This window comes from Cnephaeus nilssonii (genome assembly GCF_951640355.1).
Source record: "Cnephaeus nilssonii genome assembly, chromosome: 5".
In the NCBI taxonomy this organism is placed as follows: Eukaryota; Metazoa; Chordata; class Mammalia; order Chiroptera; family Vespertilionidae; genus Cnephaeus; species Cnephaeus nilssonii.
The window spans coordinates 85,286,341-85,300,141 of NC_137076.1; the positions used below are offsets into that span (position 1 = coordinate 85,286,341).

Below are 13,801 nucleotides of genomic sequence, written 5' to 3' on the forward strand. Positions count from 1 at the left end.
TGCAAAATTGTGTCTTTTTATTTAATTGTTGGATAGTCTACTTTTTCTTTTGTTTTGTTTGGTTTTCCCTTTTCTTTTTATCATTTTTTAATCCTCACCCGAGGATATTTTTTCCATTGATTTTTTTTTTTTTAAGAGAGAGTGGAAGGGAGAGGGAGAGACAGAGAAACACCCAATATAAGAGAGACACATTGATTGATTGCCTCCCACATGCCCCGACCCGGGCTGAGAGCCTGCAACTGAGGTACATGCCCTTGACCGGAATCGAACCCGGGACCCTTCAGTCCGAAGGCTGATGCTCTATCCACTGAGCAAAACCAGCTAGAGCTGGTTCTTCCTTTTCTTTATCTCTCCACATCAGTGCCTTCTCTCCTGTTCTTGCCGCAACTTAATCCATATATAGTCCTACATTGCAGTAAGCTGGCTTATAATCTGTAGCTTCCCCTCCAGCTTGTTTATTTTGCTTTTTCCTCCTTGTTTTTGTTGTAGAGAAAATAAACATGTTTGTTCTATAGAGTCCTACAGTTTGGATTTTGTATTTGCATCTATATGCTATTAGAGTTCTCCATTTCTGAATTTTCTACAAACTAGCAAGCAGATACAGAGATGTGATCAGATTCAGGTTTGATCCTTTTGGCAAGACTAGTTCATAAGTGACGATGTGCCTTTCCCTCAGGGTGCATCTAGGTGTTTCTTAGTGTGATGTTACCAGTCATTGCTGATTTTTTGTTGCCTAGATCAGTGGTTTTCAATGAGGAGTAACTTTGCCACTCCCTTCTCCCCATCCCCCTATCAGTGGATATTTGGTAATGTCTAGACCAGTGATGGGCAACCTTTTGAGCTTGGTGTGTCAAACTTCGCCAAAAAACTGAGCATAACTCGGGTAGTGTGTCACTTTGAGGAAAAAACATTATTTCGCAAATGTTTCATCCTCAGGAGCAGCAAATGTTTCATCCTCGGCATGCGGCTGCCTCAGCGGCCACGTGTCATCAGAAATGGCTACGTGTGTCAGTGCTGACAAGCGTGTCATAGGTTCGCCATCACTGGTCTAGAGTCACATTTGTTTGTCATAACTTGGAAGGCATTAATAGCATCTACTAGTAACATCTAGTGGGTAGAGGCCAGGGATACTTCTTAAAGATCCTGCCATGTACAGGACAGCTCTCTACAAGAAGGAATTATTTGGCCCAAAATGAATTGCAAAACCTGGCCTAAATCCATTAAATCAATAAGTGGTGGTAATGTGTTTCTATTATTCTTTTTCCAGGCATTAACTGAAATACTTAAGAGATGCTTCCCCTTAACAAATTGCATAGGAAAGAAAGGATATACCAGTTTTCAGAATAATGAGTTGGTTTGAGTATTACAAATTCATAGATTTAAATATATTTTATGTTTCTATCTATTGCAGTTATTATCCTTGTTGATGTACAGTTTCATCTTTGGTTAGGACTCAGTGGTCGGCAAACTCATTAGTCAACAGAGCCAAATATCAACAGTACAATGATTGAAATTTATTTTGAGAGCCAAATTTTTTAAACTTAAACTTCTTCTAATGCCACTTATTCAAAATAGACTCGCCCAGGCCGTGGTATTTTGTGGAAGAGCCACACTCAAGGGGCCAAAGAGCCGCATGTGGCTTGCGAGCCGCAGTTTGCCGACCACGGGGTTAGGTGAAGCCTCTTAAGATTGACTCTTGAGGTTTTTTTGTTTAGTTTTGTTACAACCCTGTCTTCGATACCTTCCTTGCTTCCTTACAAGATGTTCCTGGCTTATCTCATCTATTTCCTGTCTCATCTAGATTTAGCCATTTCTCCAAGGAGCACTGGTTCCTTTTTGTGGGAAGTGGCATATATAGGCCTCAGTGTGGGATTTAGAGATGTTACTTTACTGAATTAGTCATTATTTTGTGACCTCTTTGGTAGACACAGATGGAAGATACATATATTTATTTATATATTTAGTTATATATTTTTTTTTATTGATTTCTTGGAGAGGGAAGAAGGGAGGAAGGGAGGGAGGGAGGGAGAAACATTGATGTGAGAGGGAAACATTGACTGTTGCCTCCTGTACGTGCCCTGACCCGGGATTGAATCTGCTCCCTGGTTTGAACCCATATCCTGGTTTATATGCCTTGACTGGGAATCGAACCTGTGACCCTTTGAAGCATTCCATTCCCTTTCCCACCCACCAAAAAGCCAACTATATGTTTTTCGTGCTTTTACAACCCATCTGAATATAGGTATTCTCTACTTTTTAAAAGTTCATCTTATACATTTTGCTTTTAGAAAAGACCTACATTAGTACCTGTTTTCACTAACTAAAAGAAATCCAAAGAGGATTTTCGTTTTTTAAGAAAAAAGTCGAAAAGCAAAAATAGTGTTCAGTGTTTGTTTTCCAGCAGCTAGAATGGCCTCGCCAAGTTCTTTCCCTGGAAAATACAGTCAGCATCTCAGCGTCAAGCTGCCGTAGCTTTCAACTGTGTGTCTGTGAGCATCTGTAGGATTTGTTTTATGCATCTGTTAGCAAGATGTGTCCTAAGGTGTCAGAAAAGACACCCAAGAGAGCTCATAAGGGTGTGCCACAGCATAAAACTGGATGTAATTAAGGGTTTTGCTCCTGGCAAACAAAATAGAGACATTGTGCGTATCTTGAATTTTGGGTCTGGGAATGCTCAAAATTTTTCCATAAATTCACTGACCTTTAATATTAATGTCTTTTGCCGCATTTGGAGAGTTGTGGGTTTTTTTGGCCATTGTGCCTTCAAATTTTTTCTGCCCAGTATCCTTCTCTCCATTTGGGATCCCAGTGCACTGTATATTAGGCATTTTGACATAATCACCCCAGTCTTCAGATGGGATAGTTATTTGTCTATCTTGGTTGACCGAGCATTTCCTCTATTACCACCATCCAGAGAAATTTAATTTCAGTTGTATTTTTCATTTCTTTTTCTTTTTTTTTTTTACATTTTCTATTTCTGTGCTGAGAACGCCTATCTTTTTATTCAAGTTTGTCATAAAGCCTAATTATTATAATTGCTGCTTTAAAGCCTTTGTCTGATTATTTCAACAATAGAGATTTTGTCTGATAATTTCAACATCTAGGTCACCTTGGGTTTGGCAGCTGTTGATTAACTTGATTGTCTGGCCAAAAAGACCTGGTTTCTATTGGAGTTTCAGCTGCCTGTGCTACTGTCATCATGTCACTGTGTGACTAGGAGCCAACAGCAGGGCAGAGGTTTGATGGAGGAGAAATGGGAGGTGTATATCCTTGCAGTTGTTTATCTAAATTTTGACTCCTCTATACTTTTTTTTAACTTTACAGGGTCCTCATGTAATTGATGTTTTTTTTCCTATTTTGTCTGTGTTTCTGGTTGTAATTAACAGGAACAGTGAGCTGCAGTGGGCTACAGTGCCATAGCTCAGCCAGTATTTCCCTTTATTTTTTATGCTGGATGTAATCAGATATAAAGGCTTCATAGTAGGTTACATTTGAGTAATTCTGGTTTGGTAAGAAATATTAACAAGTATTATGTAAAGCTATGGTCCTATGGTATGTTGGTTAGCTTTAGAATGCTTAATTGCATTATTGTTGCCATGAAACACATCCTTTGTGATAGTTTAAAATGGAGCATTCTCAATTTGAGTGTGCCAGACCAAGTGTCTGAGCATTTTAAACTGATCACAAATTGCTTTGCTTTTCCTGGTTTTCTCAGTATATGAAACTGCTGTTTTAACCTTAGTCAACTCTCTTCTAAAAGCCATATTTGGTTCCCTATAAATAACTATCAGTAATATAAACATGTCCTTCCCCTCCACCACCACCATCCATTTTGCCAGGATGACAGTGAAAGACCTACCTATAATATGTGTTCCATAACCCAAGGTAATTATGTTTGAATCACTTCTTAGGTGTGTTGTTTGGACTGGCGATGAGCGGGTCTTCTTTTATAATCCTACCACCCGTCTTTCTATGTGGGACCGACCTGATGATCTCATTGGAAGAGCGGATGTTGACAAAATTATTCAGGAGCCCCCTCATAAAAGAGGAATGGAAGAGTTGAGGAAGCTAAGTAAGTTTTAATTTAGGAATTTATCCCAGAATATTAACATTGTTTTAATATTTCAACAGAAAATGTTGAGGATGTTTAGAAAGTCTGTTTTCAAGGAACATAAGAAACTTAAGAAATGGAAATTTAGATTGCTATGCTAGTTTGAGTTCAGTGATAGAGATATTAAAAAAATAGAGAATTTGGGTTAAATTATTTTTTTGTAAAATATTTATATGTAGTTTTTTCCTTCTTGTCCTTGTCAAGATTTCATTTAGTACAGGATGTGTTGGTACCACTGATGTTGTTCCATATTTGCTAGTAATACTAAAACTATTTTCAGTGAGCCTTTTAAAAAGCACCTTTTGTGACTAGTAATATATTTTCTGAAATAATCAAAACTATTTTTAAAATATGTTTACTAAATTTTTGTAGAATACAAAAACACAAGATTTTTGTGAACATACAAGAGGTTATTACTAGTCTTTTTTTAAGTAGGTGAAATTTAGGGAAGGGTAAGCCTTATCCCTGAGAATATAGAGACACATAAACCTTATTAAGAGATTATGTTTAATCTACCTCATATTTAGGTAGCATTTTAGTATATATAATGAAGACAAATATTTGTAGATAATTTTTGTTGCATATTTTTTATCAGTAGTTTGCTCTTGTATTGATGTAATTGTGTTTGTATAGAATCCTCCCATGTCGTGTAGAAGCATGATAAATGAATCATTTAATACATACTTCAGATGAAGCAAACCCTAATATGTGTCATTTATGATGATGGAGAAATCTTCATAGATTGTGTATGTGTGGTACTAACATTTTCTGCTTATAAGTGATTTCTAAATCAGTCAAACTCAGCCTACCTGGTGCTAAAAATACTAGACACCAGTTTTTCTCCTTCAGCAATATCTGTTGCATAGCTATGATATTGATAATACTTTATCACCATAGTATTGAATCATGCCAAGACAGTTTTTGAATCTGTTTTCAAACATTCAATCCATTTATTTAAAAAACTAGAGGCCCGATGCATGAAATTTGTGCAGGGGCCTTGGCCCTGGTCCCCGCCTGCCACAGCCAGGGGCCTCTGCCGCCTCTGCCTCCGTCCCCGCCCCCTTCGGCTTTGTCCGGAAGGAAGGACATCCAGTTTAATTAGCATATTATGCTTTTCTTATTATAGATATGTGCATCAAAGAATCATTTCAAAATGAAGTGAATATTTAATGTAAAGGGGGGCATTAATAGAGGAGGTATAGAATTACCATGCTTTGTTTAGTGTTTTACAAAGGAGTGCATGTCATGGGATGGATATTTTATATAAACAGTAATTTTATAAAAGTAGGTTGTGTAATATATGCATATAACTCTTTTTCTTAATATTTGAAATAACTTTTGCCAGGGCACCCAACCCCGACTATGCTGTCCATCCAAAAGTGGCAGTTCTCTATGAGTGCAAGTAAGTGAACTGTCAATTGCAGCTTCTTTGTAATAACTGTTAGAGCAAGTATTGTGGTAGTGGTTAGCAGAAGTCACACTTAAATATTTCAGTTGTTGCTTGCTTATTTGTATTCTGACAGAGGTTAATTAAATTTTACTCTACAGTTAAGGAAGAACAAGAATTAATGGAAGAACTTAATGAAGATGAACCAGTTAAAGCCAAAAAACGGAAGTAAGTAATACTTACAGTTTATGTAAATCAGGTAGATTGTAGCTTTTAGAAGTTGATTAGGCCACATTGAGTTTGTGATTGGGGACAGGTAATGTGTATGTTGTCAGGATACAGAAGTGATGATTGTGTCTTAAGCCAAAAGGTTTTGCTGTAGAATGTAGAAATGGTGTGTGTCCCTTCCATTATTAGATTTGCAAAAGATTTGGTTATTTAAATACACATTATGAAGCCAAATGACATTTTAGGAATTAGTTGATAAGTTATTTTCAGATATTCATTAGGCCTGTGTTTTATAAAAAATAAACTTCCTCCCTAAAATAGACCCCAACAGATACCATTCCAGGAATCTCATAAATGCAGACACAGACTTCTCTCTCTTTTTACACGCTTGTCACTTCCCTAGTCCTGGAGTCTGTAGTCCTTTTACCTGGTAAAGAGGGAACCATGAGCTTAGAAAGTGTTCTGAGAAGAAGAGAGTGCTATTAAGTAGAAATATTAGCTTGGACAATGCTCTGGAGTTAGATAAAATATTAATGTTACTAATTATAAGGAGTAGAAGGGTGGGGTAGAGGGTGTTTGTGTGTGGGTGGGGTGGGGGGGATGGGACCATTACCAGCAAAAAGGAAAATTTGAGGGCATTAGGGACTAATTTATCGTAGTCCTTATCTGAAAAGGACAGATTGAATGCAGCCAAATTATGGCAAAAAACAAAACATTAAGACAACCCCTATCAAGGGCATGTGTGTGTTGCTGTGGTTTTTTTTTTTTAATGTCTTTATTGGCAACAACATTAAAGAAATTAAAATATTAAAGAGAGTCACTCATAATCAACCATACATTTTTCAGTTGACTTTTTAGTTCTTAACCAAATGTATAAGTATTTTTATTAGTTGTAATTAACTAATTTTGTGTTTTTTTTTAATCTAGAGTAAGACATTTGTTTTCTTAGTTAATATAAATGACTGTATTCATTCTGTTTATGTACCATAATTTCAGATATTCCTGCAATGTTAAACTTTTAGGTTGTTTTTAATTGTTTGTTCTTATAGACAACTCTGTAAGGTTTTTAACTGCTTTTATCAGGAGAATGTCAAAGAAGTCCTTTATGTGGATTGCCCGAGCTTCTCTATTTAGGTACAAAGCTAAAAGCCTCTTTTTCCTGGCTTAGTTTCTCTTTATTTCTTTTATTGAGATAGATAGTGATAGTTTGTATTGTGACATTTTCATTTAGTAATTCTGTAAAGGTTGTTTTCGTTAGTTATATTTCTTGGATTTCCTTTAACTCTATTTAAATAGTTCATAAATAAATTATAAGAGGGTATATTGTTTAGCAAATTGCTTTTACCTGTTTGTTTTGTGCATATCTTATTAGGTCACAGACTATCTCGATAAGTCCTGCAGGTCACGGATTATGTCTTCTATTTCTTTTGATTCATTCCCTAAGTTGTTAATTACCTCTCCCTTACCATATTTGAGGATTAGTCTTAGTTTCATTTAAATTTCCTGGGCTACCTTCACTTTTGAATTTTCTGATGTTCTGTTTTCCTAATTCCCTTAAGTTTCTGTAGGGAATCCGAACCATTTTTATATTTAGCAGATCATATTTAAGAAGGAAGATCTGTTCAAACACACCCAACTACTATAGAATTACTTAATTTATTTTTTATTATTCACATGAACCGGCCTTCTTCATAGTGCAGATGTTTTGAGAGGTGACTGGATTTCATGTTCACAATCTCCCTTGAGTACCATACAGCAGCAGGGTTACCCTTAGCCCTGAGGTGCATTTTTGGAGGAAAAAGTAGTTTAGTCATTGATGAACAGTTCTAATTCCACCTAACTACTCCTGGGCCTATGTTGCTCTCTGGGACCTGTTCTTCAACTTAAATCTCAACTTATCACCCAGAAAGTGAGTAAAAAAAATGTCAGGTAGGTAAGGTATACATCTCACATATCCACTTGGCCAAGTTTGCAGATATTTTAATTTTATTTTCAAAATAAATATTCGCGATTACTAAGACTTATACCAACTTTTATTAGATTTAAAAAATATTTTATGCATTTATAATATAAAACATTTTAGAAAATGCTATTTTTCCTATATCATTTCAAGAACTAAAAGTTATATTCTGTGCTGTTTAATTCTAACACATAGAGTTTGACTGCAATGTGAGATAAGTGGTTTTTTGTTTTTTAAGTAAGGTAGTTCATTTTGTATATCAACTAGTGTCAGGAAGAGCAAAAGTATATATATTCTCTTACAATGTAGCCATTGTAACATTAGAAGCTTATTGTAACTTTATTAATAAAATAAAAGTTGCTTGTCCCTTAGAGTTCATTAGATACCCTCAGTATAATTTGTTTTTGCCAAAAATATGCTCCTCAGTAGTGAGTCTTGAACATTCCATTTATTCTAAGATTTTAGTAAGATTTCTTATTAATATTTTGTCAGTTGATGCCTTATCTTTTATTTTTTGTAGGAGAGACGATAATAAAGACATTGATTCAGACAAAGAAGCTGCAATGGAAGCTGAAATTAAAGCTGCCCGAGAAAGGGCCATTGTCCCTCTGGAGGCCCGAATGAAGCAGTTCAAGGACATGCTGCTAGAAAGAGGGGTCAGAAAACAATCTTTGGGGGAGATATTTCTGTTTTGTATAAGTAATATAAATATGTCTTGCTAAAAGGTCAAATCTAAGGTTAGTGCTCATGTTGTGGGGGTGGGGGAAGGGAAGCCTATCAAATTACTGTATCTTTTCACTCAGCCATTTTCTTGGCTAATTATATAATGTTTAATTTAATGCCACTTACTATCCTTTTAAGTACAATTGATATTTAACATTTATTGGGTCATTAAATTTTGGTGAGTGATTTAAGACGAGTATTAACATTGCAGAATGGCGGACTACTCAGGATAGGTAAGGTATATACGATTCTTCCTTTAATATCTTCATAATGGCTTTTGGTTAAAGGAGAACTGGTACTTTATGATCTTATTATTAATGAACCTTAATTGAGAAGGAATTTCTTTTGGTTATATTCACAGACTCATTTGAATAACTAAAATTGTGCAGTTTTAAATTACAATGTTCACAAGATTGGAGCAAACAAGGGAAATTAAAATACAGATCTTCAAGGCCTTTTCTGATGTACTGATTTTAAAATGTCACACAGTAGTGGCTATGTTAATGAATAATTAGGTGTGTCTTATTTTTATATAATACAGAAATGTTCAGAGCCAATTAGTGTGGAAATTTGCTGTTATTCACCTCCCACTGCTTGTCATTTATTAGTGATGGAAAATTCAGGGTGCTTTTTATTATGTCTCCTTTTTAAGCAGATGTCCTGTAGATTTCAAGCAAAATTATATGACCTTTATGTTTTTAGAGCCAACTTACTTATGAAGGGCAATACATTTTTTATGTTAAAGGTGTCTGCTTTTTCAACATGGGAGAAGGAGTTGCACAAGATAGTTTTTGATCCTCGGTACTTACTTCTCAACCCTAAAGAACGAAAACAGGTAAAAGGAAAATAACATTATTTTAAAAATGTACATCACTTACAAGTATAAATTTTAAATTGTAAGGAATAATGTATCATCTTTTTTCTTTCCTTTTCCTAACACAGTGCTTTAAAAAAACAGTCTCATATCTTAGAACACAGTCATCCTTTCTCTGTGTGGACATTTCTACCTCAGAAGTACTTGGATATTTTTGCCCTAATGGATGTAGCTATTGCGTCATAAACATTTTATCCTTATGCTTCATACAAACTGAGGTTATATCTAAGGTTTCAAAATTCATTTCAAATGCATTTATTTATTAGCTAAATGATGCAAATTTAGAGTAGAAAAATAGCAAACTATAGATGAAGAAAAGGGAAAAAATGACCACTTAAAGTTCTACCTAACAGGCAGGATCAGCATTGAACACTAGTTTATAGCCTTCCTGGCTGATATCTACTAATGCGCGCGTGTGTGTGTCTTCTGAGCAGAAAATACTTGGAGGCATGTTTATGTCTTACACACACTATACACATCAAGTTCACATCTGAGTGGCATCTCTTAAAATAGACACTTCATTGCCATTTAATCCCGTGATGATTCAGTACACATATCATCTCAGGGTGATTGCTTCTTCCTCTAAAGCAGTGGTTCTCAACCTTTCTAATGCCGCGACCCTATAATACAGACCCCCAACCATAAAATTATTTTCGTTGCTACTTCATAACTGTAATTTTGCTACTGTTAATGCATCGTAATATAAATATCTGTGTTTTCCGATGGTCTTAGGCAACCCTGCTAGCGATTCTCAACCTGTGACTCACAGGTTGAGAACCGCTGCTGTAGAGCCTAAGACCATCGGAAAACACAGATATTTATATTACGATGCATTAACAGTAGCAAAATTACAGTTATGAAGTAGCAACGAAAATAATTTTATGGTTGGGGGTCACCACAACATGAGGAACTCTATTAAAGGGTTGCGGCATTAGAAAGGTTGAGAACCACTGCTCTTAAGTATTGCATACTTCCAATTTCTATAATTTCTGAATTACCTGGATTACCCCAACACTGATCTCTCTAAAGTGGTAAGTATATTGAACCACTGGCTGTAAGTGCTGTTGAGCTACAAGATTTCATTTGGTAACAGTAGTGCCATCTTTCATATTTATAACTTAATGGTTGGAATAATTCTATACACATTTTGTATCATTCTGCATGTAGGTCTAGTTGTAGACTTTTTATGAAAAGAGGAAATTTACAGTGTGCCAGACATATTTTAGTGATTGTAATAGAAAGACATGGCTTTCTAAATATATTTGCATCATCTGCATTTCAAGCACAGTAGTCTTTAAAAAAACTAAACAAAACAAAAACACAATCGATTAGTGTGATGGTCTCATTCCCACCTGAGTTATGGCCCTATCAAAACCTTAATTCTTAAATTTGTAAATCAACCTTAATTCTTTACTTGAGACCCAATGTACATTTCAAGTCTATCAGCAAATCTACCTCCATAAACTCATCTAACTCCAGCTCACTAATACCCTAATCCAAGCCACCACCATGGTCAAGTTTCATCATCTGTGTAACCCCTCATTGAGCTCCTTGCTGCCTTCCATTTTTGCTCCCCCAAAGTCAAGTTTTTTTTCCACATAGCAGCCAGGCTACTTTTGAAATTAAGGCAGTATTGTTTTGCTTAAAATCTATTTGTTTAGGATAAAATGAAACTTCATCATGGCCTATAAGCTTCTACATGTACTTATGCCTGCACACTTCTTGAAGCTCTTTTCTTAAATTTATTCATTCTAGCCACATTGGCCTTGATATGCCTTGAACAAGCCAGTCAGGTACATTCTGGTACTTTCTATTCCCTCTGCCTGGGAATTTTTTACTCCAGATTTTTCATGCAGGTATTTGTCGAAATGCCTTCTGATCAACCTATCTCCTTGCTTTCTTGACTATCGTCATAGCATTTATAGCTCTTATTGTCTAAAATTATCATCTGTCTCTTGATTCTGCAGAATATAAATTTTGTGAGAGGAGGAATGTGGTCTCGTGCATTGCTCTAAATGTAGTTCCTAGAACAATGCTTAACCCAAGTATCCTTGAAAACTTCAAAATTTTTGTTTGTTTGTTTTTTTGCTTTTTAAAACTGCTTTATTAACCACAATATGTAATGAGCATCTTTCCATGCAGTAGATAAAACTCCCCTGCTCACAGAAACTTACAAATTGGGTCAAAACACAACATTCAAGTAGAAGCTGGTATTAGGAGACCCATAGGAAACAAGTAACACTAAAGGTTTACAAGAAGGTACATCACAAACAAGTTTAGGAAGCTGTATCTCCCTATCAACTTCAGGGAAAACATCAAGATTCAAGGCATAAGGCAAAACTCATCGTGATGGTCATGGTGAGGGGGGTCAGTGCTAACTGCCCGCAGACTATGACTTAACTGCTTTCCCCTCAGCTGTCTCATCTCCTCCCCAACTCTTTCCCTATTCTCTTGTCTCATCCTTGCCTGTGGCTCTGCAAGCCTCTGACCCCCGTCCCATCTGTACTGCAGGATGGGCTGCCTAACACGGAACCGTCTACGATTTCCTCTTGGCACACAATATTCACCAGGCTCTCCTTTATTAGCATCTTCCTCCTTTTCATCTTTTATTTCATTTTCCTGGTTGGCATCTTCCACGTTGAGATTTTTAACCACTTGTTCCTCTTTGGACGCCATTGCTCCTGAGCCTGTCCTTGCTGTCGGCTCCTCCTCCCGATTCTCGCCTGGAGTGCGCTGCCGGGACACTTGGACCCGAAGACCTGCTCCGCCTCCGCCTCTTGGGGCTTCCCGGGCCCGCGCGCCCTCAGGGCCACCGGGAGCTGCAACCGAGAAGGGTGCGAGCCTCCGCGGGGTCTCGAAAACTTCAAAATTTTTATGACTGAAGACTTATAGCACTGAGTGTTAGAGTTTCTGAGTGAAATTACAAGTACATATTCTCCTGTTTGGAAATATTTTGTAAGTTGATGGTGTTACCTCTTTACTGGAGTTACACTTAAGAAGAGAAAAAGTATTAAGCATTCTTTTCTTTTTTTTTTTTCACTCCTCACCCAAGGATATATTCTTATCAATTCTAGAGAGAGAGGAAGGGAGAGAGAAACAGAAACTTCGACATGAGAGAGAAAACACTGATTAGTTGTCTCCTGCATGCGCCCTGGTGGAGATCGAATCCACAACCCAGGCATGTGCCCTGACTGTGAATCAAACCCACAATCTTTCAGTGCACGGAATTGCGCTTCAACCAGCTGAGCCACCTGGCCAGGGCAAGCACTATTCTATTTTAAAAACTCTTTTTAGAATTCTTTTCTTACAACTGGAATGTAAGAAATGAGAGAAAGAAGAAGTTAACATTTGAATTTAATATATATATTTTTCAGTTCTTTTGTGTGAAATATTCTCTTGGGAGTATAAAATCAAGGAGTAGCCAATTAAGTGCTAGATTACATACTTGCATGTGATAACTTCATATCTCAAATTTGTGCTTTGATTTGAAAAACCTAACAATTTCATTAAAAATGCTTCAGTGTAAAATTATATCTCAGTTTTATCCTTTTTAGTTATCTGTAGATATATATATATATATATATATATATGTATACATATATTATTGTAAAAGACGTGTTTTATGTAATTAATTACCGTAAATTTTAACTTACGATTTTCCTTATTTAATCTTATTTTTTATTGAATTTATTGGGGTGACATTAGTTCAAAAAACCATACAGGTTTCAAGTGTACAACTCAGCAAAACATCATCTGCACACTGCATTGTGCGCCTATCCACCCCAAGCAAAGTGTCTTTGTATCCATTTCCCCCCACCTGATTAGGCACAGTTTTGTTTTGACAGATTAAAATGTGTGACATTTTTAGAAAATAACCAGACCATTTCTGTACAGGATGTTAAGCTCTGGTTTAGGGCGAAGTTATGCTAACATTTCAAAATTTAAAATAAAAGTATTTTCATAAAGTACATATTGTTCAGAGTTGTATGAGTGACAGTGTTATAGTATGGTAATACATTACCACTATAATTACTCATGATTGTCAATTGTCCATCTAGGCCACTGTTTACTGAATCAGTATCAAATTATAAGTTGTATTATATTGATGTAAGAATCAAATAATGGAGACCTATTGAAAAGGAAAAACTATTCCCCTATACACTGAATACTTGGACATCAAATGTGTACATTTTTTCCCTGAACCAACCAGTTCTCCAGCACCAGCGTGGTGTCCTGCAATTAAATTGAATTCTGACACTGTCTACGAGGAGTTAGCATCAGATCTCACAGATTAAGGTCTCAGTCCTACAAGACACCAGTCACAAGTAGTAGGTCTCTTTATCTTGGCTGCATTTCAAGGGTTCCCATGACCCTCTCTTCAGGTTTATTAATTTGCCATAACAACTCACAGAGCTCAGGGAAATGCTTCCTTCTTTTGACTGGATTTTTTTTTTTTTAGTTAATCCTCACCCTGAGGATATTTTTCCATTGATTTTAGGTAGAGTGGGAGGGAGGGAG

The 13,801-nt window shown here is 36.3% G+C and overlaps 2 protein-coding genes across 9 annotated transcripts in view; one reads left to right on the forward strand and one right to left on the reverse strand.

Moving 5' to 3' along the window:
- TCERG1 (transcription elongation regulator 1) overlaps nucleotides 1-13,801 on the forward strand; it is a 62,132-nt gene that overhangs the window by 26,904 nt on the left and 21,427 nt on the right. For 5 of the 8 annotated variants that reach the window (XR_013813570.1, XM_079771965.1, XM_079771968.1 and 2 more), the window contains 6 exons: nucleotides 3,912-4,072; nucleotides 5,457-5,513; nucleotides 5,660-5,726; nucleotides 6,810-6,860; nucleotides 8,207-8,342; nucleotides 9,155-9,244. Coding sequence is in view for 7 of the 8 variants with exons in the window: in XM_079771965.1 (XP_079628091.1) it covers nucleotides 3,912-4,072; nucleotides 5,457-5,513; nucleotides 5,660-5,726; nucleotides 6,810-6,860; nucleotides 8,207-8,342; nucleotides 9,155-9,244 (562 nt within the window). In the remaining variant the exon portion in view is untranslated. The remainder of the gene's footprint in view (nucleotides 1-3,911; nucleotides 4,073-5,456; nucleotides 5,514-5,659; nucleotides 5,727-6,809; nucleotides 6,861-8,206; nucleotides 8,343-9,154; nucleotides 9,245-13,801) is intronic. The other 3 variants (XM_079771966.1, XM_079771969.1, XM_079771971.1) reach the window with 1 other exon arrangement.
- Nucleotides 10,093-13,714, reverse strand: LOC307100494 (protein BEX2-like). The gene has a single exon (XM_079772964.1). The coding sequence runs from the start codon at nucleotides 11,957-11,959 to the stop codon at nucleotides 11,606-11,608; it is 354 nt and encodes a 117-aa protein (XP_079629090.1). The 5' UTR covers nucleotides 11,960-13,714; the 3' UTR covers nucleotides 10,093-11,605.

Excerpts from the sequence above, each read along its gene's own strand:
- LOC307100494 (XM_079772964.1), bottom strand. The coding sequence starts at position 11,959 with ATGGCGTCCAAAGAGGAACAAGTGGTTAAAAATCTCAACGTGGAAGAT.